The sequence below is a fragment of the Callionymus lyra genome, chromosome 1 (assembly GCF_982586985.1).
Source record: "Callionymus lyra chromosome 1, fCalLyr1.hap1.1, whole genome shotgun sequence".
NCBI lineage: Eukaryota > Metazoa > Chordata > Actinopteri > Syngnathiformes > Callionymidae > Callionymus > Callionymus lyra.
In genome coordinates, this window is record NC_141818.1 from 36924613 (window position 1) to 36944864 (window position 20252).

Consider the following 20252-nt stretch of genomic DNA (forward strand, 5'->3'; position numbering starts at 1 on the left):
ATATACACTGAATTGGTACGGAACATTATTTTAAATTAAAATATTATCCTGAAAAAGCTCAAATATTTGATCCAATTAATGTAATGATAAAATACAAGATGCAATGAATATCTGGTATAATAATGAAACCGTGGCTGGATTACATTTTAAATTGAGTTCACCTTTTTCTCAGTGTGATGAAAACTATTTACATTTTTCTTTACCTAATATTTTCTACTTCTTGACTACTTCAACAATGATGTTACTTTGAAATACTGTAATGTTAAATGATAAAAAAAAATATTAACGCAATGCTATACTTGAGAGCTCAGCTGGTTGACAGCTGTGAAAGTCACTGAGGTGAAACTTAACTCCGTGAAACTCTCAGTTAAAAATATTCGACTAGTTTAAATTTAAAGTATCGTGAAACTAAAATGTGACTGTCAATCATATGAATGGGTTTTAATCCAAGTATTATTAGAAGAAATATATACGTTTTTTTATTAGACAAATGTGACTGTAAATCCTCTAAAATACTCATTTCAAGTTATAAACGTTTGTTATTAAACCAAATATTATAGTAGTCACGTAAACGTAACATGTCAATCATCTCCGAGATTGAGTTCAGCGTGACGTCACGACACAAGCCCCGCCCTCCTCCAATCAGCCCTCATGCCCTGCTAGCGGATAACGACGGATGGAAACATGGCGACAGAGGTGAGACTTTAACATTTATTTGATTCATATTTCCACGCGAAACATGGGACTGTGTCGTGTTAAGGAGAGAATACGGTGACCTGCGGCTACAGCGGGCTTCAGGGCGACATCTCCGCCCGCGTCCAGAACCGAGCACCGGGCTCTACGTCACTGAGCTAGTTTCCTCCCGCCCGTGAAAACATTGATTTGAAAAGTGTTTCTCAGGAGAGAAGTGATCGATTAAAGTCACAAGAATCAACATCTAGATGTAAACACCAGTGAAGGAAGAGCTATTGTTGTTCGCCGAGGAGACCCGTTAATCCTCTGAGGCACACGCAGCCTCCAGAACCATGGACAGAACCATAGACTGAATCATAGATAGAAACATAGATAGAACCATAGATAAAACCATAGATAGAACCATAGACGGAACCATAGATAGAACCATAGACTGAATCATAGACTGAATCATAGATAGAGCCATAAACTGAATCATAGACAGAACCATGGTCAGAACCATAGACCGAACCATGGACCTAACCATGGACTGAACAATGGTCAGAACCATAGACGGAACCATAGATTGAAACATGGTCAAAACCAAATAAACAATGGACAGAACTCTAGACGGAACCATAGGTAGAACCATGGTCAGAACCATGGACAGAACCATAAATAGAACCATGGACAAATTATAGACGGAACCATAGACTGAATCATAGACAGAACCATAGTCATAACCATTCATAGAACCATAGACAGAACCATAGACAGAACCATAGACGGAACCATAGACAGAACCATAATCTGAACCATAAGTAGAACCATGGACAGAACCATAGACTGAACCATAGACGGAACCATAGACGGAACCATAGTCTGAACCATAGTCTGAACCATAAGTAGAACCATGGACAGAACCATAGACTGAACCATAGACGGAACCATAGACGGAACCATAGTCTGAACCATAAGTAGAACCATGGACAGAACCATAGACTGAACCATAGATTGAAACATGGTCAGAACCAGAAACATGGACAGAATCATAAATAGAACCATGGACCGAATTATAGAACCATAGATAGAACGATAGATTTGTACACAAAATGTATTTGTAAAATGAAGTTAAAGTCATCAAAGACATTTTTGTAAATCTACAAGCAGGGATTTTAAAAGCCAGCCCCAGCTGTGACTCTTGTTTACGTACATATGTACATAAACAGCACAACAAAGTGTATTCGTCAAATGACCTAAGATCTACATTCACAAAAAGGTAGTTAATACTTTCAAGTTATTGACAACATACACTTAACATATCCATAGACTATTAGGTGGGCCATTTGTGGCTCAAAATAAAGATACTTTTTAACCTCAAATGTTTTATCATAGTTATAAGTTATATTTCAACTTTTTCTATAAATTTTAAATATTACGTTTTTTATTTACAATTAAAATACAAATATTCATGGCGTTGTTGATCCTCTGGCCGCTAGATGGCAGTAGTCATTGCTGCCTTTGAAAGTGATGACTGAGAATGAGAGGATACAGTCGACCCCACCAGGTTCTAAAACTAATATTTGGACATATTTAGATAAAAAAAAAAAATCAGTTAAGACTTTATTAAGAGTCATTCAGTCTGTAGCTTCTGCAACTCTGGACAATAATACAAATATATCGTTCTTCCTATAGTATCGCAATACATAGTTATAGCCCCTGTATATGTATTGTATCTGAACTTTTATTTTCACTGTTGTACACACAAATATTTTTTTTAGTGATTTACCAAATGAAGATGAACTTACTCTTTTTTAACAGTGTTTTTTTATGGATGGATAGATGGATGGATGGATGGATGGATGGATGGATGGATGGATGGATGGATGGATGGATGGATGGATGGATGAATGGATGGATGGATGGATGGATGGATGGATGGATGGATGGATGGATGGATGGATGGATGGATGGATGGATGGATGGATGGATGGATGGATGGATGGATGGATGGATGGATGGATGGATGGATGGATGGATGGATGGATGGATGGATGGATGGATGGATAGATCTACACACCTTGCAAACAAACATCAGTTTTACTGTCTTCCTATCAGTACGGCCTATTTTTCACCCTAAAAATAACGTTACTAATGGAAAAGTAGGCGAGTGTGTGTGTTTGGAATATGCTTTCACGGTCCCTGCCAGCTTAGACTGGAAGTGTCTCAGTGTGTCCAAGAGCCAGCGATGCAGGAAGAGAGATCGATGGCCGTCTGGCTGCTTCCTCTCTCTTCCAAACATGTCAACATCAGCAGCAGTTTGCAAACATCAGATCGTCCACCCCATGGGAGTTTGGGGGGGGAGAAGGGGACTCTCTGATCCAGTATCAAATCCTCAACACACCTCTGTTGCTGTCGTTGCAGTTCCACAACCTGCAGGAGTTGAGGCACAGCGCGTCGTTGGCCAACAAAGTCTTCGTCCAGAGGGACTACAGTGAAGGGACCACCTGCAAGTTTCAGACCAAGTTCCCCTCAGAGCTGGAGAGCCGGGTGAGAGAAACCAGCGTGTGGTTGTCATTATTTTTAGTTTTACACCATAAATATATAGTCAATCTTATCAGATCATAATGATATTCTTATGTTTGTTATTGTTTATTAAACGTTCATCATGTGGAAAGAATTTAATGAGTCGATGTTAATAGATAAATCACAATCGTGAACATAATCTGGATTTTAAACCTGCTAATTATAAAGAAATGTAACTAAATGTGATCTATTTTATATTTTGTTGTGTTTTAATCATGTTTTAATTTAATAAATACACATCATGTTCACATAACAAAGCGCACTATGAATTAAAATGTTCATTATCAATAGTGACAAACATTATTCTAGTACATTACTTACACAAACTGTGTACCTGTAGATTTTTCTGAGTATCTCACACAAGATTGCAGCTACTAAAATATTGATGAATACCTCAGTCATTTACAGTTCCAGCTGTTCACGTTTAACATGATTGTGATCCATTGAATTGAGAAAATGTATTTTTTAATTATTGGAATTTGAATATAAAACGTGTTTATTAAAAAAAATACTGTACAATTTCAATATACAAACTATTGAATTAAATGATTCCCATAAATAATTTTAAAAAATGTGTTTGTGGTATCCCTTGTGTTGTCTCTGGGTCAAAGTGAACACTTATATTTGGGCCTTCGGGTCACCTTGACCCAGACAAATCTGAGGACACTGACATACAGTACATATTCTAACATAACTGTATCAAGAGTCTATTGAGTTTCTAGCTCAGTGTTTTTCAACAAGAAGAGCAGGAAAATGGCCGCTTTATTGGACAGTTTTATTGAACGATGTTTTGTTTCCAATAATATGGTTCGACCCGCAGATCGAGCGAACTCTCTTCGAGGACACTGTGAAGACGCTGAACAACTTCTACGCAGAGGCGGAGAAGATCGGTGGACAGTCCTACCTGGAGGGCTGTCTGGCCTGTTCCACTGCATATCTGATCTTCCTCTGCATGGAGACGCGCTACGAGAAGGTTCGGAGTTTCTTTTTGACCTTTGACACTTGATTTTTTTACTTTCTCACTCCTGGTCCGAGTCATTTGCCTTCTCTCGTCAGGTGCTGAGGAAGATCGCCAAATACATCCAGGAGCAGAATGAGAAGGTCTACGCGCCCAGAGGTTTGCTCATCACAGATCCCATCGAGAGGGGGATGCGTGTTGTATCCTGACAACGACTGTGATTCTGTAATAACAAGGTTATATTTGTAGTATTGTCGAGTACTTGACTCTAGTGTTGTGGAATTTACAGACCACATGACTCTTGACGAAGTCGTAACTTCTTTCGTTTTGTTTTGAAACCAAAAATATGTCCAAACATCAGCTTTAAAAGCTGCTGGAGTCGATTGTATCCTCTCGTCCTCAGCCACGCAGAGATCACGCAGGATTTCCTGGTTCCTTTAGTTGCGGACGACGTAATGACTGCTGCCATCTAGTGGCTGGAAATGTAATTGAAACCCAAAAATGATCGTACTGGGAATATTTGATAAAAAATGTCATTTTAATCAAACTTTATTGAAATATAAAGTATAAAAAAAGTCTATGCATTACAGTATCTCACGATATTTAAGTGTATCGATCTTCTCTCAGACCCTTGAGTCGCTGTCATGCAAACCTTGCCTCCTTCGTCTCTGAAGTGTAGAGTCCCTAACTCCTTCCTCCAGGTAGAGATCTCCATCTACGAAGACCGAGGCTCCAGCGGATCCAGCTCGGGCAGCAGCTCCGTGTCCAGCAGCACCGCCCGATGACTGGACGCACCTCCATTAAAACCTTCACTCCTCTTGACGTCCCTCAAACCCTCGCACTTCCCAAAGAGATTTCCCTTTCCACGGTCTTCCATCTCCTCACTGTTGTGTTCTTCCTCAAGTCGCTGTAGCTCATGTGTGGGTGAAGCACAAACACGAACCCACCAAGTCGACCCAGGTGTAGCAAATGTTCCGAGTCGTACAAATGTTTTTTAAAACCTCCAGGCGGACAAAACAAGCGCACACATGGAAGTGCCAACGGTTCTGTAATTATGCAAGCACTGAGCTGTGTTTCCAAAACGTCTTCCTGAATCTTTCCACGAGTGTTTTGACAAACGTTTCCTTCTAATGTTTCTGTACCGACGATCGAGGACGGACACGTTTGTTTTGTTATTGTTTGTACCAGGCATCATGCACGGCTGAATATTAAATGCTCTTTGGTCTGGAATATTACATCGGTGTATCTGTGCTCTCGGATTATTGAATGGGTTCATTTGAAATTGAAATATCTTTTTAATAATTTGATTTAATACTATTTACATTTAAAAAAATAATTAGGTGTAAAAAAAAAAGAAGAAGCTTATTTTCAGATTTAATTATCGTTTTACTCATAGCATTTCATATTGTAATTCCTATTATTCAAAATTAAATGTTTTCAAAATAAACATTTTTAATTTTTACCCTTTATTCTCCATAAATAAATCAAGAAATAAAACTTAACTAAACCTTTAAATACACCTATTATTGAATTAAAGTGTCTCTTCAATTGATCTTCAGTTGGATCAGCGTCCAATTTGTATTTCTCTGAGTCAAGTTATTACTAGTCATTACTGGTTCATCTCATTGTTAGAGTTGGTGAAAGTGTAATTTGTGTTTTATATTTATTGATTGAAATAATTTGTCTATTAATTACTCATTTTTTACTACTCACTTCAGGTTGATTTGCTGTGAGTCATCGTAAGTTCTCGGAGGATTAGTCATATATTTCTACTGGAACACAACTGAAAATCAAAAGTAAAACAGTCGAGAATTTAAGTAAATCATGGAAGAAGAAAGCAGCTTGAAAAAAGTAAAGAAGATCAAGTTTAGGCCAAAAAGACATTTGATTTATTTGTGTGTGTTTTTATTTAACTGTCATTTGTATGTTTGATTTCTCATGCTGTTTCTGTTTCAATAACATTTTAACTTTTCTTGGACTGTTCGTCAAAGTTTTCATGGTGGACGTCAACATCAAACTACAAGTAAATTGGTCGCGAGGAAACCTTAAGGGGTGTTAGTTAGGTTAACACATCAGTTTCTGCTCCATGTCTGTCCACATGTCAACACGACTCGTGTCAAAGAAATGTTGACGTACAGGCCGGCGGTGTTTTGTCCTGTAACCTTCACTAGAACCGTCGTGATCGGACAGTTTTCAGCCTCGTCTTTGACGGAAGAATCTCACATGAAACGATAGAGCGTCTGATAGGCGAGCGCAGCAGGAAACAACAGGATCTGACGGAGTTTAGTGACGGTGAAAGACACAGAAGAGGAGTGAAGACGCTGAGAGAAGGGATCTGAAAAGAGAACATGGCCAGAGGATAGAGGTGAGACACACACACACACACACACACACACTTTTTATTCATTAATATTTTCAGAAGCTTTCAACAACAATGTCTACAATTATTTATTTATTTTTAAAATTAACATGCAAATATTTACAGTGTTTGTTCTTTTTTTGTTTCAATTAAACTTCTGGCCTCTAGATGGCAGCAGCCATTACTTCAGATTACTAAACAGCTCTGAATCATTTTTTAAAGCTTATTTATTTATAATTATTATTGATATTTGATATGTACTTTTTAATGTACGTTATTGGGCTTTAAAATATTATTATTATTATTTTCTATTCATACGTTTTGTATTTCAATAAAGTGTGATTAAAATAACATAATTGTATTTTTTCTAATGTAAATAATCACAGCATTTGTTCACTTTTTTGGTTTCAATTTCACCTCAGACCACTAGATGGCAGCAGCCACTACTTACCTTTGCAGCAAAAGAAACGCTGAAATCACGCAATGACTGAGGACGAGTGGATACAGTCGACTTCAGCAGATTTTTAAGATGATGTTTGGACATATTTTGGTTTTTAAAAAAGGCAGTTACACCTTCGTCAAGAGTCATGTGGTCTATAAATTCTGCAACACCAGAGTCAAGTACTGGACAATACTACAAATATATCCTTGTTACCACATCGTATTTTAAGATTCATGCCGATACACCACCCTAGTAAAAAATATGAATACAAAAAAGTTGTGGGCAGATATAAGCAAAACATAAAAAACAAAATAGGGAATAATTGATAAAAACATCAACTTAACTTTATTTGGAAAACCAGTATGTTTCAAAGTAGTTTAAATATGTGGAGGTTTTGTTTGTGAGTGATGGTGTGTTAGTAGACTAAATGCTAAAGTAGCTGTTAATTCCCTTTTATCTCTTTTTTTTTCTAATAGATTTTCCAGAGAATTAAATGTTTCCCTTTTTTGTCACTGTCTGCAGCTTCATTTATATCATTGAGTCTTCTTAAGTCTTCTCTCGGGGAAATAATTGAAATAAACCAAAATACTTCACAGTGTAATAAACATGCTTCGACAAACTATCACAGAAAAACACTTTATTTGACATCTGCAGTAAAATGTGTAAAGAATAAAAGAGGTCTCAAATAAAAGAAACTGAAGCTACTCACAGAGCAAAGTTAAAAGAAAAAGACCTTGAAGCTGGAGTTTTTGCACTTCCTTTGCATCTTCAGACATCTGTCAGTCAAATAAAAGAAAATAATATTTAACAAACCAGATGAGTCGATGAGAGACGTTTTTAACTCACCGGCACAGAGACCGCCCTGGACGGTAAAACCTTCTCCACACTGCGGGACAGATCCACGAACATCTCTCAACAACAGTCACGAGAGGATAATAATAACATAATAATAGTCTCTGAACTCACCTGTGTGTCGTTAGAAAGTGCAGAAACAGCGCCCTCTGCTGGATACCTGACCTCCACCACCGAGTTCATCTCACTGGGCTGAACCGTTCTGGTGAAGACGGTCTCGTCGGGCCAGGAGACTTCCAGAACCAACACACGGTCGTTTCCTGAGGAAGACGTGGACAAGTCTTTATTTACGACCCTTGCTAGCTTAACCGTGGTATGGAAGTGTTTTGAAAATTCGATTATATTCAATTTTTTTTAACATAGAGTTTGATATTCTAAAACCAATAATGTAAAAAAGAAACGTTATAAATTCTAAAGAATGTTTTATAATTCGTAGCCTTTTAAATTCAATTTAGAAATTTTGGTTTAATAGTGCCACCAGTACCGAGCTACTTGCGACAACTACAAATGTTCAGCCAATCACGGTGGCACTATTATGCTTACATTTTTTTTTATTAAAAAGTATTTAAAAAGGCCCTATTATTTAACAAAAAATTTAACCTGTGGATATAGAAACTATTGAAGTAAATTATTTTAAAAAGAAACCAGCTTTGTGACCCTGGTCTAGAAAGGCGCTATATAAATAGAGATTATTATTATTATTATTATTATTATTATTATACATTTCAATATAAGATGTAGTGTGTAGAATGCTGCCATCTGCTGGACATCTACTGAAGTAAAGGTCAAATATTCTGAAGACGTTTTTTTTGTTGTATTGCATCCTTTTGCTCTCTCGTTACCTAAGCCGAAGTGGGCGACCGGTTCCATCTGGCACAGGTATCCCGAGCCTCCGTCGATGATGCGGGTGTGACGTCCGCTCCGGCCGGTGAACGCCGTCACTTTGGCGCCGCGAGCGAAGGCTCCGAACTGCGTCCGAGGAACGACCCGGAGCCAGTTGTTGGACGATCCCTGAGAGGAGCGCCACATCAGAAGGTTTTTTCATGGACCCGACTCTGCCTGAGACTCACCTGCGTGACCCTGAAGACGGAGATGGGCTGCTGGGCACTTTCTCCGTGAGCGAGCAACAGCTCCAGTCGTCCGTCTCCATCCAGGTCGGTCGCGGTCCCGCCTGAACACCAACACGGTCCAGCTCCGAAGAACAAGAATCATTTTTTAAAAACTCACCCGTTCCTCGTCCTTGCGGCTCCGCGGCGTCTCCGACGTTCAGCTGCTGGATCGTCGGGTCGGCGTTCGCGACTCTGGACACCCTGAGAAACAACTTTTGATGAAGAGCCTCGTGTTTCAAGTCATGGTTCTCCCTCGGGTCCTCTGGTACCTGAAGAGGGAGTTCGGGGAATCCCCCCTGTAGGCGATGTTGTTGAAGAAAACCTCCAGCTCCTTGTCGTTGTCGAAGTCCGCCGCCATGACGGTGCGGATCGGGGAGGCCGTCGCGAACGCTCTGGTGGCAACGTTCTGATCCGAGAGAGGTTTGAGGAGAAGTCATCTCACAACGTCTTGTATATGATGGATGGAAATGATTTTGTTGCGTCGTCTTTCGGTTAATAAAAACGCTTCTTTAATCAATAAGTATATTTTAACCTTAAAAAAATTTAATCGGAAATAATTATTTTAACCAAAGAAAGAGAGGATTCAATAAAAAATAAAAAGATATTTCAAGATTTTCAATCCAAAAAAATATTTCCGAACAAAAAGAATGATTGTTTCCATTAAAAAGAATATATATATATATATTTTAATTATTTTAAAACGTTACTTGATAAAAATAAAATTTGTTTTGCTCAAAAAAGGTTTTCAATAATAAAACAAAAATGTAGCTTCAATAAAAAAAGTTGCTTTCAAAAATATATATATTTTTTCAATTAAAAAAAGATCACTTTGCAACTATTTTCTATGAAAAACAAGGCGTAAAAAAACAAAAGTTGGTTCAATCAAAAAAGATGTTTCAGGTAAAACAAAACTCAATCTTTTTCACTTAAAGCCACTTTTTTGCTGAATAATATATACAATTTAAATGTTTTTTTGGACAGAAGCAACCATTTTTTCTTATTTTTTTTATTGAATAATAAAGAAACAAATCTTCCGTCATTATGGAAGTTAAACTAACTCACCCTGAATTTGGAGTCGCTCGTCTGCAGGAAGAGCCTGTGAGGTCCGTTCCAGTTTCCGTAGACGATGTCCGTCTTTCCGTCTCCGTTGAAGTCGTTCAACGCGACTCCTCTGCCGTGCTCGTACCTGTCCTCCACACCTGTCATCAACACATCCTTGAGTATTTACTCGACATCCAGCTGTGCTTCCTGTCTCCTCCTACACCACTCACCTGCCTTCTTGGCCGTATCCACAAAGGTTCCGTCGCCTTTGTTGACGAACAGGAAGTTGGGCCCGTTTTCATTGTCGCAGAAGACGTCCGAGCGCCTCGCACTGAGGATGGGTCCGACCACGACGCCCCGGCCTCCTGCGGAAGTAGATCAGTGCCATCGGAACATTGATCGGTTGAAATTGACTTTTATTGAAAAGTGTGTTTTTTTTAAGCATTTAGATTAGATTTAAGATTAATATAAATAATCAAATAATTAAATGTAATTGTTTGTACATTGATTTTAATATATTTTTTTAAATAGTTGAACGTTTATCCCTTGTGTAGTCTCTGGGTCAAGGTGACAACAGAAGGGATACCACGAACACATTTGTTTTCAGGCCTTCGGGTCACCTTTTATCTTGCCCTTTAAAGTATATACTTTATTGAGTATTGTTTTGATTGTTTAAGCGCTTTGTGACCTTGGTCTGGAAAAGCGCTATTCAAATAAAAATTACTTACTTGACCCAGAGACAACACAAGGGATACCATGAACACATTTGTTTTCAGGCCTTTGGGTCACCTTGACCCGAAGACAACACAAGGGATACCACAAACACATTGGTTTTTAGGCCTTCGGATCACCTTGACCCGAAGACAACACAAGGGATACCACAAACACATTGGTTTTTAGGCCTTCGGATCACCTTGACCCTGAGACAACACAAGGGTTGAAAAACCTTCCTTCACACCTGCGACGTCTCACCTGTGAGCTTGTTGACTTTTGCTGACTTTTGCTGACAACACAAGGGATACCACGAACACATTTGTTTTCCGGCCTTTGGGTCACCTTGACCCAGAGACAACACAAGGGATACCACAAACACATTTTTTTCAGGCGTTCGTGTCACCTTGACCCAGAGACAACACAAGGGATACCACAAACACATTTCTTTTCAGACGTTTGGGTCATCTTGACCCTGAGATAACACAAGGGTTGGAAAACATTCCTTCACACCTGCGACGTCTCACCTGTGAGCTTGTTGACCTTTGCTGACTCAGCGACGTCACTCAGAGCGATGGCGCCTTTCGTGACGTCACTGGCCGCCTCGTCCATCTCCAGGAGGGCGTGAGGTCCGACGTCACCTCTGGCGTAGTTTGCCACGTAGACGGAGTAGCGACCCGAACCCTGAAGGAAAGACAAGTCAGAATGTTTCCAATAAGGCAAGTCGTGCGCGACTGAAGTGAACCTGGAGCAGACGCCGCTCACCTTCCTGTCCACACAGGCCACGGATCGTCCCGCCATACTGTTAGCAACTCCTCGCCGCACGTTCAGCTCGTCGCCGAGCAGATCCTCGAATCGACCGTTACGGAACTTAAACAGTTTGTCCGAGTACGTCGCTCGTCCTAAACAAAGACACGTGTTTTCAACTCAGTTGAGTTGATCAATACATAGTATGATCGTCATTGTAAAGTATTTAGATTACTAAACAATGACGTGCCTGGAATTTAAGAATTTATTTTCAGAGATCAGCTGCTTCATAACTGGACAAAGAGTTTAGTGGGATTTTGATTAGTTTTTCAATCATATATGTACATGTGTTTATTTGTCAAATTATATGTAGAAAGCTATGGAAGTACATGAGAAGTTTTTTTTAGTTTTTTTTAATTGAAAGGTTCACTTTTTTTTTTTTTAAATCATTTCATTAAAATCCTTAAATAGTTTCAAAATGAATAATTATTTTACACACAATTTTATATTACAAAAATAATGAATATCATTTTTTTAAATATTCTTTTTTTTTTTTTACCCAATTATTATAATTTTTACACATAGCTGGATATTACAATACAATACATAATATAATTTAAATTTTAGACTCTTTATTTTTTTAAAATCAGCTTTTTAATATAAAAATGATTGAACAGTTATTTTAAAAATAACCATCCAATGCTTAACAAACATGAATACAACAAATATCTGTAAATATTATTTCAGCTAAGAATTGTTTCTAAAATGTTTTCCTTTTGATAGAGAAAATATAGATTCATAAATAAATAATAAAACATTAAAAAAAAGTCTTTTAGGAGTTATTCCATTTATGAATGGGCCACGACGGGCCAAATGTTGAAATAAACATAAGTCGTTTGTTCTGCCAAAAGTGGAAATAAATGAATGAAAAGCAAAATGTATAAAAAAGTGAATAATTAAATGTTGAACTTATGAAATACACAATTGAATAAATGTTCAAATAAAAGTTAAAATGTATGAATAAATGACTGATGATTCTATTGTATACACAGAAATATCTCTGATCTTTGACAAAAATGAAATCACAAGTCACTGATTTCAACATGTTTACATTTACTCACACGTTTATTTCTTCATTTATACTTTATGATACATATTCATTTAATTATCCTGATGTCACTGATCGTCTTCCTTCACAACAAACTCTTTTTGATCAAAGACGACCTCATGACACGTCATAGTTGTCATGTTGACACTAGATATTGTAGACCAAATACCCGAGTAGGCGTTGTTTGTGTTCAGGAAGTAGATCTCCTCTCGCCCGTCTCCGTCCACGTCGCACGCCGTCACGCCGATGGCGTTCCCGGCGACGTCTCTCAGGGCGTAATACGGAGAGTTGCGGTCGTCGACGGCGATGTTCACCAGCTTCTTCTGGCTCTGGTCGTACTTCAGCACCAGGTTAGGTCCATTATATCTGCAGATAAATAAATAATAAATAATAAATCATGTGTTTTAACACGTGCACGAACATCTCCTGAGGGCACGCTCACCCTGCCACGACCACCTCCAGATCCCCGTCCCCGTCCACGTCGGTCACCGCCATCCCATAGTTGAGCTGCGAGGGATTGTGTACGCTGTCGTGGGGAAGCATCGTGTCCGTGACCGCCTGGAACATGGGCTCGGACCACTGAGCCCGGGCCGGTGGGTTCAGGCCCACGAGGAGGAGAAGGAACGCTGGTCCCCACATGGCTTCTGGTTCAGGGCCGACAGTAACTAAAGACAGACAAACAGTTAGATCTACGTTAATGTCGTCAATTCTTCACTAAATACTTCAGTCAGGTTTTTGTGGAATATGTATTCTGGAGATACTAGTGTGAACAGACAGGAGAGGAACTCCCTGAACTCAAATATTACACTGTTAACTTGAAGTTTATACTCAGACCTGCAGACCTATATACGCATATATATTAGAATATTAAGTAGTATTTTTGTAGCTCAGGTTTAACTAAAACAAAGAACATTATCATGTTAAAATTGATGATGTTTTCTCATTTCTTCCCTGCAACGATTCATGCATAGTTGTGTTTGAACGTGTAAGTAGGTACTGACCAAATCACAATTACCTGATAATATTTGTTATGCACAAAAAAAGACATTTCATTTACAGTGCGCAAGAGATCGATGTATAAAACTATACTATATATTGCAAAAGAGTCCACTTATATGAAATGAATCTTACCCACTGATGGATGAGTCTGAAGGATCCCACAGATGTGTTGCAGCGACGAGTTATTTATCTATTTTTCTCTTACACAACACCAGCTTCAGCGTTTACGAAACGTTTTGGGTTGTAGCCAATCAGCGTTGGCCAAAATCCAACCTACCCAATTTTTTTAAATTAAATTAAAAAAAATTCAAGTTAAATAACAGAATATCATGAGGTCAGGTTGGTTATAAAGATAAAGAGGCAACAATAAAATATATTAAGATCAGAATGAAATACTCTCCTTAAGACGCTGGTTAGAGCGCAATTTCAGCCAATCACCTGCGTCCTTATATGTAGTCCGGAAACTCGCGCAAGCGACGGAACGGAAAATGACTGACGATGATTGACAAAAATCCACATTTTGATAATATATACTGTATATATATATTTTTTTTATGTGTGTTACAAAGTAAACTCAGTTGATTTTTCGTTTTTAAAATAAATAAATATTCGGGTCCCCAGAGTGTGACGTCACTATTAAGACCGAATGATAAAATAAAATGTTTCCTTGTTATAGATGTTAAAAGCTCCCGAAGGTCAAAGAAAATAAACGTTTGTCGACCTACTGTTACACTGCAAAAAAAAATAAAAATGTATGGGTTAAAAAAAACAACAACAATACTGCATTACCCAGGATGCTTTGCGCTGATTTTAAGGTAGCGTCACTTGTGCGACAATTGTCGCAAAGCAACTGAATCACAGGTAAGCTTAACCAGTCCATTGAGAGATTTAACTCTCAATGAAAAAAACATTATAAACCGCATGCATATGAAGCGTTTTACTTCTTTGTTGAATCGATTTGAAACGGGGAGCGATCACATCGATCGTTTTAGTCTGTGTTTGTCTTTAACTGATCAGGATTATTGTTACTGTGACTCTCGAGTCTCGTTAGAACACAGACATGTTTGACGATTGAAAAATACAATCGGTTTTTGTAATTTTAACCTTTTCTGGAAAAGTTTTGGACTGAGATGTTATTTGTGTCCGAGGTTACATCTTATCTGTGGTCGTTTCCTCTCCTGTGCCTCCAGATGTTCAACTGATTCATCCCATAATAAAGATGGAAGAACCAAACGGTGATGCTGCTCAAACTTCACTTCCATCTCAGCCGAAGAGGCCCAGCCAGGCTCTGTACGTCCCGAAGCCACGACCCCAGGCTTCCAAAGATGGCGCCGAAGCCCGACCTCGACCCAAATACATGGACAAAGCCCGCAAGAACGCCAGGAACAAGAAGAAGGCCGGACAGAAGACAGAGGAGGCGGCGGCACCGGCGGAGGGAGGTGACGCCAGCCCCGGTGAGGAGGTCGATCGTCTTCAGCAGCCGGAGAACATCGGTGCGTCGGACATCACCGGGGCTGAAGACACCTCTCAGGTGGAAGGTGCCTCACGTACGGGAGAAGAGAATGGAGAGGAGGAGAGCTGGGATTCCATGTTTGATGACGACGGAGAGTGTACGACTCGGGAGATGATGGAGGAGGTGAGGGAGATGTTTTATTTTATTATTTAACTACTTCTGTTACTACTACTGTTACCTGTAAAGCATCTTTCTCGACCAGGGTCTCAAAGTGATTTAACAAACAAAAACAATTCACAGTTTAAATATATACTTAAAAAGGTCAAGACACATAAGACAAACAGGGGAGTCCCAGAAAATCAGGGAAAAGCCCTGAGTCAGTAGATCATCAAACATGGAGAGAGAGGAAGATCGTTCCAAAGCTTAGGAGCAACAGCCTGGAAGGATTTCTCTCCTCTGGTCCTGAACCGTGTTCAGGAACCATCGGTAGATTCTGATCCACAGACCTCAGAGCCCGAGCTGGGGTGTAAGGCTGGATCAGATCAGTGATGTAAGGAGGAGCCTGACCATGAAAAGATCTGAAAGTAAGAACCAGAATTTTAAAGTTGATCCTGAAAGAAACTGGAAGCCAGTGAAGAGTTTCAAGAATCAAGGAAATGTGAGTTCTTCTACTAGAGCAGGTCAGAATTCTTGCTGCAGAGTTTTATGTTACCTGCAGGCGAGACAGCTCCTTCTTGTTTAGACACTTTAAATAAGTGTGTTCTTCCTCCGACAGTAGAAAATACTTATTCCTTATTTAAATTACTTGAATACAAACACAATTACAAGCAAATTAATTGAAAATTATTCTAAATTACGATCCTAGCTTGTTTAATTGTCAAGGGACAAGAAATGATTGACAATAACAGACCTCAGTTCAAAAACTTGTATTGTGTTGACCCGAAACTAAATAAAACATTGCTGCATAAGCTTTGCTCAAAATGTAAGATATACACACTTTCTGTACCAAAAAATGACCATGTTGTGTTTACAAAGTTTCTGATTATGATTATATCTATTATTGGGACCATTATTTTATTTTATAAGGAGGTTAATGTCATTTTAAATATTGTATTACGAGATTAAAATGATAAATTGTTAAGAAATTAATTTATTATGAGACGTCATATCAGCGTTATTTTTATATGACTTTAATCTCCTAATAAATGCGAAAAGATTAATAAATCTGTATGACTTTAATTTCGTAGTAAATGTATTTTATGCGACTTAAAAATCGTATTAAAGTGTAACAAAAATTCTTTGTGCGGCCCCAATATTGATCTGCATATTCTTTTCTCTGACTTCTTGAGTTTGTTGTAACCAGTTGAGAAGGAAGAAAGCTAAAGTTTCGCTCTACCTTCTGTAGTTGTCTCTGAGTGGTCGAAAGAAGAAGTCGATCCAGGAGGCCCGGTTCGATCACTACAACATGGACAAGTATGAAGACGACGACGACGATGATGAAGTGGACCTCAGAGAAGATGAACTCTCCCACATCCTGGAGATCTATGATTTCCCCTCAGAGTTCAAGATGGAGGACCTGCTGAAGAGCTTTCAGAACGTCCAGTGAGTGAGAACATTGTGTGAGAACCTCTTTGTCGTTTCAATTTACGATAAAGTGTCCTTCTGCAGACGCGGTGGTTTCGACATTAAATGGGTGGACGACTCACACGCTCTCGGTCTGTTCTCCAGCGCTCAAGAAGGTGAGAGAACTTAAAATATTTTCTTTTCTGTTCGTCTGTTTTTTTTTTCTCTGCCCGAGTTAAAACCTTTTTCTTTCAACTCCAGCTCGCGAAGCTCTGAGATCCAACCCCCCCATGATGAAGCTGCGTCTGCTCTCCAAATCATCCTCTGAGATCAAAGCCAAAGCCAGAAGCTGTTCAGGTAAAAGAAACTAACGTCAAACTCCAACTTTCCTGACTCACTCGCATGTTTCAAATGTTCAATTCTTCCTCTCCAAGATGCATTAAGTCCCTCATCATGACCATGTTTTCAACTTATTACTTTATAAAGTTCTCCCCCGTCTGAAATCTCAGTGAACGAGAGGTTACGAGAGCGCAGTCCATTATGACGTAATAATGGCTTCACTCCTCCTGCCAGCTGTAATCATGCCACGCTTTGTTTATATAATGAGTTCTTTGGAGGTGGTGACTTCTGGGGTTGATGACGCGCGGTGACGATCCTTGTTGTTTGACCGATCACAGCAGAGTGGGTGTTGCTATGGTGGAGATTAATACCTCCATAAAAAACAAGTGTTTTCAGTGGGCGGGGCTTAAGTTTTGTACAAACAGACATAAACCGATGAGAACAATGGAGGTAAAACGTCTATTTAAGACGCACTTAAATCAAATCGTTAATTCCCCTCTAAAAGTTCAACTTGTTGCACAAACCCTAAAATAAGTAACAATGTTAATAACAATCGGTAATTATATGTTTGTGTGATATTTGACTTGATAATTCCTGGTAGACCGTGTTGCGTTCAAGAGCTAAAGTGACGGCCGTTGTTTGTCTCACCATATGGTTGACGCCCGGCTCTGAAGACTACCTGCTGCCGCACAAGGAGAGACCAAAGACCAGCGCCGCTCTGGCCCGCCGACTTGTGACCAATGCTCTGGGTGTGAAGACCACTGTGACCAAAGAGCAGAGAGATCTGGAGAAGAGGAAACTTCAGGAAGCCAGAGGTAACTTTTAATTGATTTAAATCATTGATTTCATTAGTATTCCTTATATCATTCCTTTAATATTTGAGTCACTTGCTTTATTTTATATTTATTTTCTTGTTTTGATTGTGTTTATTTATTTGTTTTAATTAATTTACTATTATTTATTTAATTTTCTATACTATCAACAAAATCCCCCCAAAATCCTGTGTGGTGTCAACACTGTTCTGATTGGATTCATGATTATTTTTGGTAAAGTTGCTCAAGCAGTCCGGAATTTTACTCAGTAAATATTTATTTAATGTAAGTTTCTTTTGTCCTTGTATGTATTGTCATTGTTACATGACAGACATTTTTTCCCCAACCTTCAATCGGTGTAAACACGTTTAAACACGTTGTGAAGGTGCATTTTGAAACACGGGGAGTTTAAAATAACTAAGAATATTTACTTAAATTTCTACATTTTTGTTGTTTAATGTGACTTTTACTGCACATTCCTCATATTGGAATATGTGCCTTTAAAATCTGCAAACACTTAATTTTGTTTCTACATGAGAACCTTTTATTACTTATTATTGGGATTTAAATGGCTTCTTGAATAGTAGGAAATGGTATAATAATATTAATAATAATATAATAATGTGGACATATACATTTTAAGTATTATGCTATTGTGTTCATCTCTAGTTGTAGCGTGGTGATGCTTTTAGTTGCCGTGTTCAGTAATGACCACAAGAGGGAGCCACTCAGTTAAAAGAAGGCGTCCACCACAGTCTTAACTCAAAAGTGCATTTGCGTCAACAAAAGTCTCGTTGTTGACTGATGTGTCTGTGATTCATCCGCAGATCAGAAACGTCTGGCGGCCCAGCAGAGGGAGGACGCCTGGGAGGGGAAGTGACCGGTGACTCCGCCCACACCTGCGATCAAGGAAACACAACCGCTTTGTGTCGTTTGTAAGTGTGCGGGAGGAAGCACCGTGTTGTGTAGTTCTCCTGACATCAGCTCTACAGACATTAGTCGAGATGTTACGGCAGATTTCTGCTTTTATTTTTATTTTTTAAGGTATTTTTAACCACGACTCGTCTTAAACAAATCTTGTTGTTTTTGTCAAACTAAGTCGACTTCCACTGAAGCTTCATTTCAGTTTTTTTGTCCCTATAAATATAGTCAATAAAAGTTGTCTCCTCATCTTTCTTAGAGTGTCTTTGTCGAATTCAGGTCTTATTTTAATTAAAAATAAAAATGGCGTGGATGAGACGCATGTGGCTCTTGAGTGAAGATTTGTATGAAGGTAGATTTGTTGATTTTATTCCATCAAAAAAGAAGCTGCTTCAATCAAATAAATATTTCCATTGAAAAAAAAATTGTTTTCAATTGAAATTAGTTGCTTCAATTAAAAAAGTTAAATAAATAAAAACTATTGAATTCTTTGTAGAAGTGAAAAGTTATGAAATTGTTCAAGTCATTTTTATATACTTTATTTTAACTTCAATTAAAATAAACAATTGAAAATATTTTTTGATCCACGCAAACATTTTCTTCAAGTTTTTTGAGCGAATAATAAAGAAACAAATCTTCCGCCATAGTGTTGAGCACAACGTAGTTATTTCAACACAACAACTCGACCGATTCTCTAAACTACAGAAGCTCGTAACGCTCGGTTTGTCACAAAACTAAACTCAGAAGCGAGATTTCAAGGATCCGTTTTATCGCACGTCGTCGTGTGAGATCCGAGCCTTAATTGTGTGGTTTGACGGGCGGGCGAGGAACCACAGCTCAGCTGCCGGGTGTCAAACTCAAATTCATTAGATTAACAGCACCGACCGCGAGCGAGAGAATTGTCCCGACAACCCTCTTGTATGTGTTTCTCACTAACACTGTCAGCCCTCTGACGACCGTCTGAAATCTCGGCAAACGAGAGGTTACGAGAGCGGAGACCATTATGACGTAATAATGGCTTCACTCCTCCTCCAGCCAGCTGTAATCATGCCCCCACCCTCCCTTTGTTTATACAAAGAGTCCCTTGGAGTTGGAGACTTCCGGGATTAATGACGTGTGGTTACCAACCTTGATGCTTGACCAATCACAGCAGAGTGGGCGTGGTCATGGTAAACAAGAATTTAGCTTGAGAAAAACCAAGCGTTTTAAGTGGATGCTTAAATCAACGCATCAGTTAGTTGATATAGTTTAAATTAGTTTAAAATAGTTAGCTTTAGATAAGATGGAAATTAGATTATATAAACTAGGCATCATTAATCAACCCAGAGTGAAGTAAAATCCAAATATTAGGTCATATTAGAAAGACAAGAAATACGTTTTAACTTCTTTAAAATAACTTTTAAAATAACCCTTTTTAGATCTCAGGCGACTAAATTGTCTGTTAGTTTGAATGAGTCCTACCCTGGGTAGCTGGGATTGGCTCCCCAAAACTGAAAGTTGTCTTTACAAATAAAACCTTAAACTTTAATCCGGTTTATTAGCCAGTATCCAGGTAAGAAGGCTGGGGCCCATTCCAGCTA

At 38.7% G+C, this 20252-nt stretch overlaps 3 protein-coding genes across 6 annotated transcripts; 2 read left to right on the forward strand and 1 right to left on the reverse strand.

The window, feature by feature from the left end:
* The first annotated feature begins 629 nt into the window (after positions 1-629).
* On the forward strand, positions 630-5451 carry golga7ba (golgin A7 family, member Ba). The gene is made up of 5 exons (XM_087783602.1): positions 630-696; positions 3097-3222; positions 4079-4231; positions 4315-4416; positions 4918-5451. The coding sequence occupies exons 1-5, from the start codon at positions 685-687 to the stop codon at positions 4999-5001; spliced, it is 477 nt and encodes a 158-aa protein (XP_087639728.1). The 5' UTR covers positions 630-684; the 3' UTR covers positions 5002-5451.
* A 644-nt stretch (positions 5452-6095) lies between these two features.
* Positions 6096-13823, reverse strand: crtac1a (cartilage acidic protein 1a). Of its 3 annotated transcripts, none has more exons than XR_015713227.1 (15): positions 13717-13823; positions 13028-13250; positions 12755-12951; positions 11496-11632; positions 11258-11414; positions 10250-10384; positions 10041-10177; positions 9248-9384; positions 9097-9179; positions 8940-9040; positions 8712-8880; positions 7984-8129; positions 7864-7903; positions 7727-7793; positions 6096-6551 (listed from the first exon to the last, which is right to left on the reverse strand). XR_015713227.1 is itself a non-coding variant. In XM_087805924.1 (15 exons), exons 2-14 carry the CDS (start codon positions 13222-13224, stop codon positions 7786-7788), a joined length of 1644 nt encoding a protein of 547 aa, XP_087662050.1. In that variant the 5' UTR covers positions 13225-13250; positions 13717-13823; the 3' UTR covers positions 6096-6551; positions 7751-7785. The 3 variants fall into 3 exon arrangements, 2 of the variants coding, with proteins under 2 accessions (XP_087662050.1, XP_087662038.1); XM_087805924.1 differs by having other exon boundaries at positions 7751-7793; XM_087805912.1 differs by lacking the exon at positions 6096-6551 and having other exon boundaries at positions 7638-7793.
* On the forward strand, positions 12871-18926 carry r3hcc1l (R3H domain and coiled-coil containing 1-like). Of its 2 annotated transcripts, none has more exons than XM_087805946.1 (7): positions 12871-12935; positions 14775-15220; positions 16443-16639; positions 16706-16776; positions 16862-16957; positions 17614-17754; positions 18579-18926. In XM_087805946.1, the coding sequence occupies exons 2-7, from the start codon at positions 14804-14806 to the stop codon at positions 18629-18631; spliced, it is 975 nt and encodes a 324-aa protein (XP_087662072.1). In that variant the 5' UTR covers positions 12871-12935; positions 14775-14803; the 3' UTR covers positions 18632-18926. The 2 variants fall into 2 exon arrangements, with proteins under 2 accessions (XP_087662072.1, XP_087662064.1); XM_087805938.1 differs by lacking the exon at positions 12871-12935 and adding an exon at positions 14401-14445.
* Positions 18927-20252: the final 1326 nt, after the last annotated feature.

Coding starts and splice junctions, on each gene's coding strand:
- golga7ba (XM_087783602.1), top strand. Junction 3,223..4,078: donor CCTCAGAGCTGGAGAGCCGG/GTGAGAGAAACC, acceptor TTCGACCCGCAG/ATCGAGCGAACTCTCTTCGA. Junction 4,232..4,314: donor TGGAGACGCGCTACGAGAAG/GTTCGGAGTTTC, acceptor TTCTCTCGTCAG/GTGCTGAGGAAGATCGCCAA.
- r3hcc1l (XM_087805946.1), top strand. CDS start 14,804: ATGGAAGAACCAAACGGTGATGCTGCTCAAACTTCACTTCCATCTCAG. Junction 16,640..16,705: donor AAGAGCTTTCAGAACGTCCA/GTGAGTGAGAAC, acceptor GTCCTTCTGCAG/ACGCGGTGGTTTCGACATTA. Junction 16,958..17,613: donor CAAAGCCAGAAGCTGTTCAG/GTAAAAGAAACT, acceptor CCGGCTCTGAAG/ACTACCTGCTGCCGCACAAG.
- crtac1a (XM_087805924.1), bottom strand. CDS start 13,224: ATGTGGGGACCAGCGTTCCTTCTCCTCCTCGTGGGCCTGAACCCACCG. Junction 12,952..13,027: donor CTGGAGGTGGTCGTGGCAGG/GTGAGCGTGCCC, acceptor ATTTATCTGCAG/ATATAATGGACCTAACCTGG. Junction 11,415..11,495: donor TGGCCTGTGTGGACAGGAAG/GTGAGCGGCGTC, acceptor TCTTTCCTTCAG/GGTTCGGGTCGCTACTCCGT.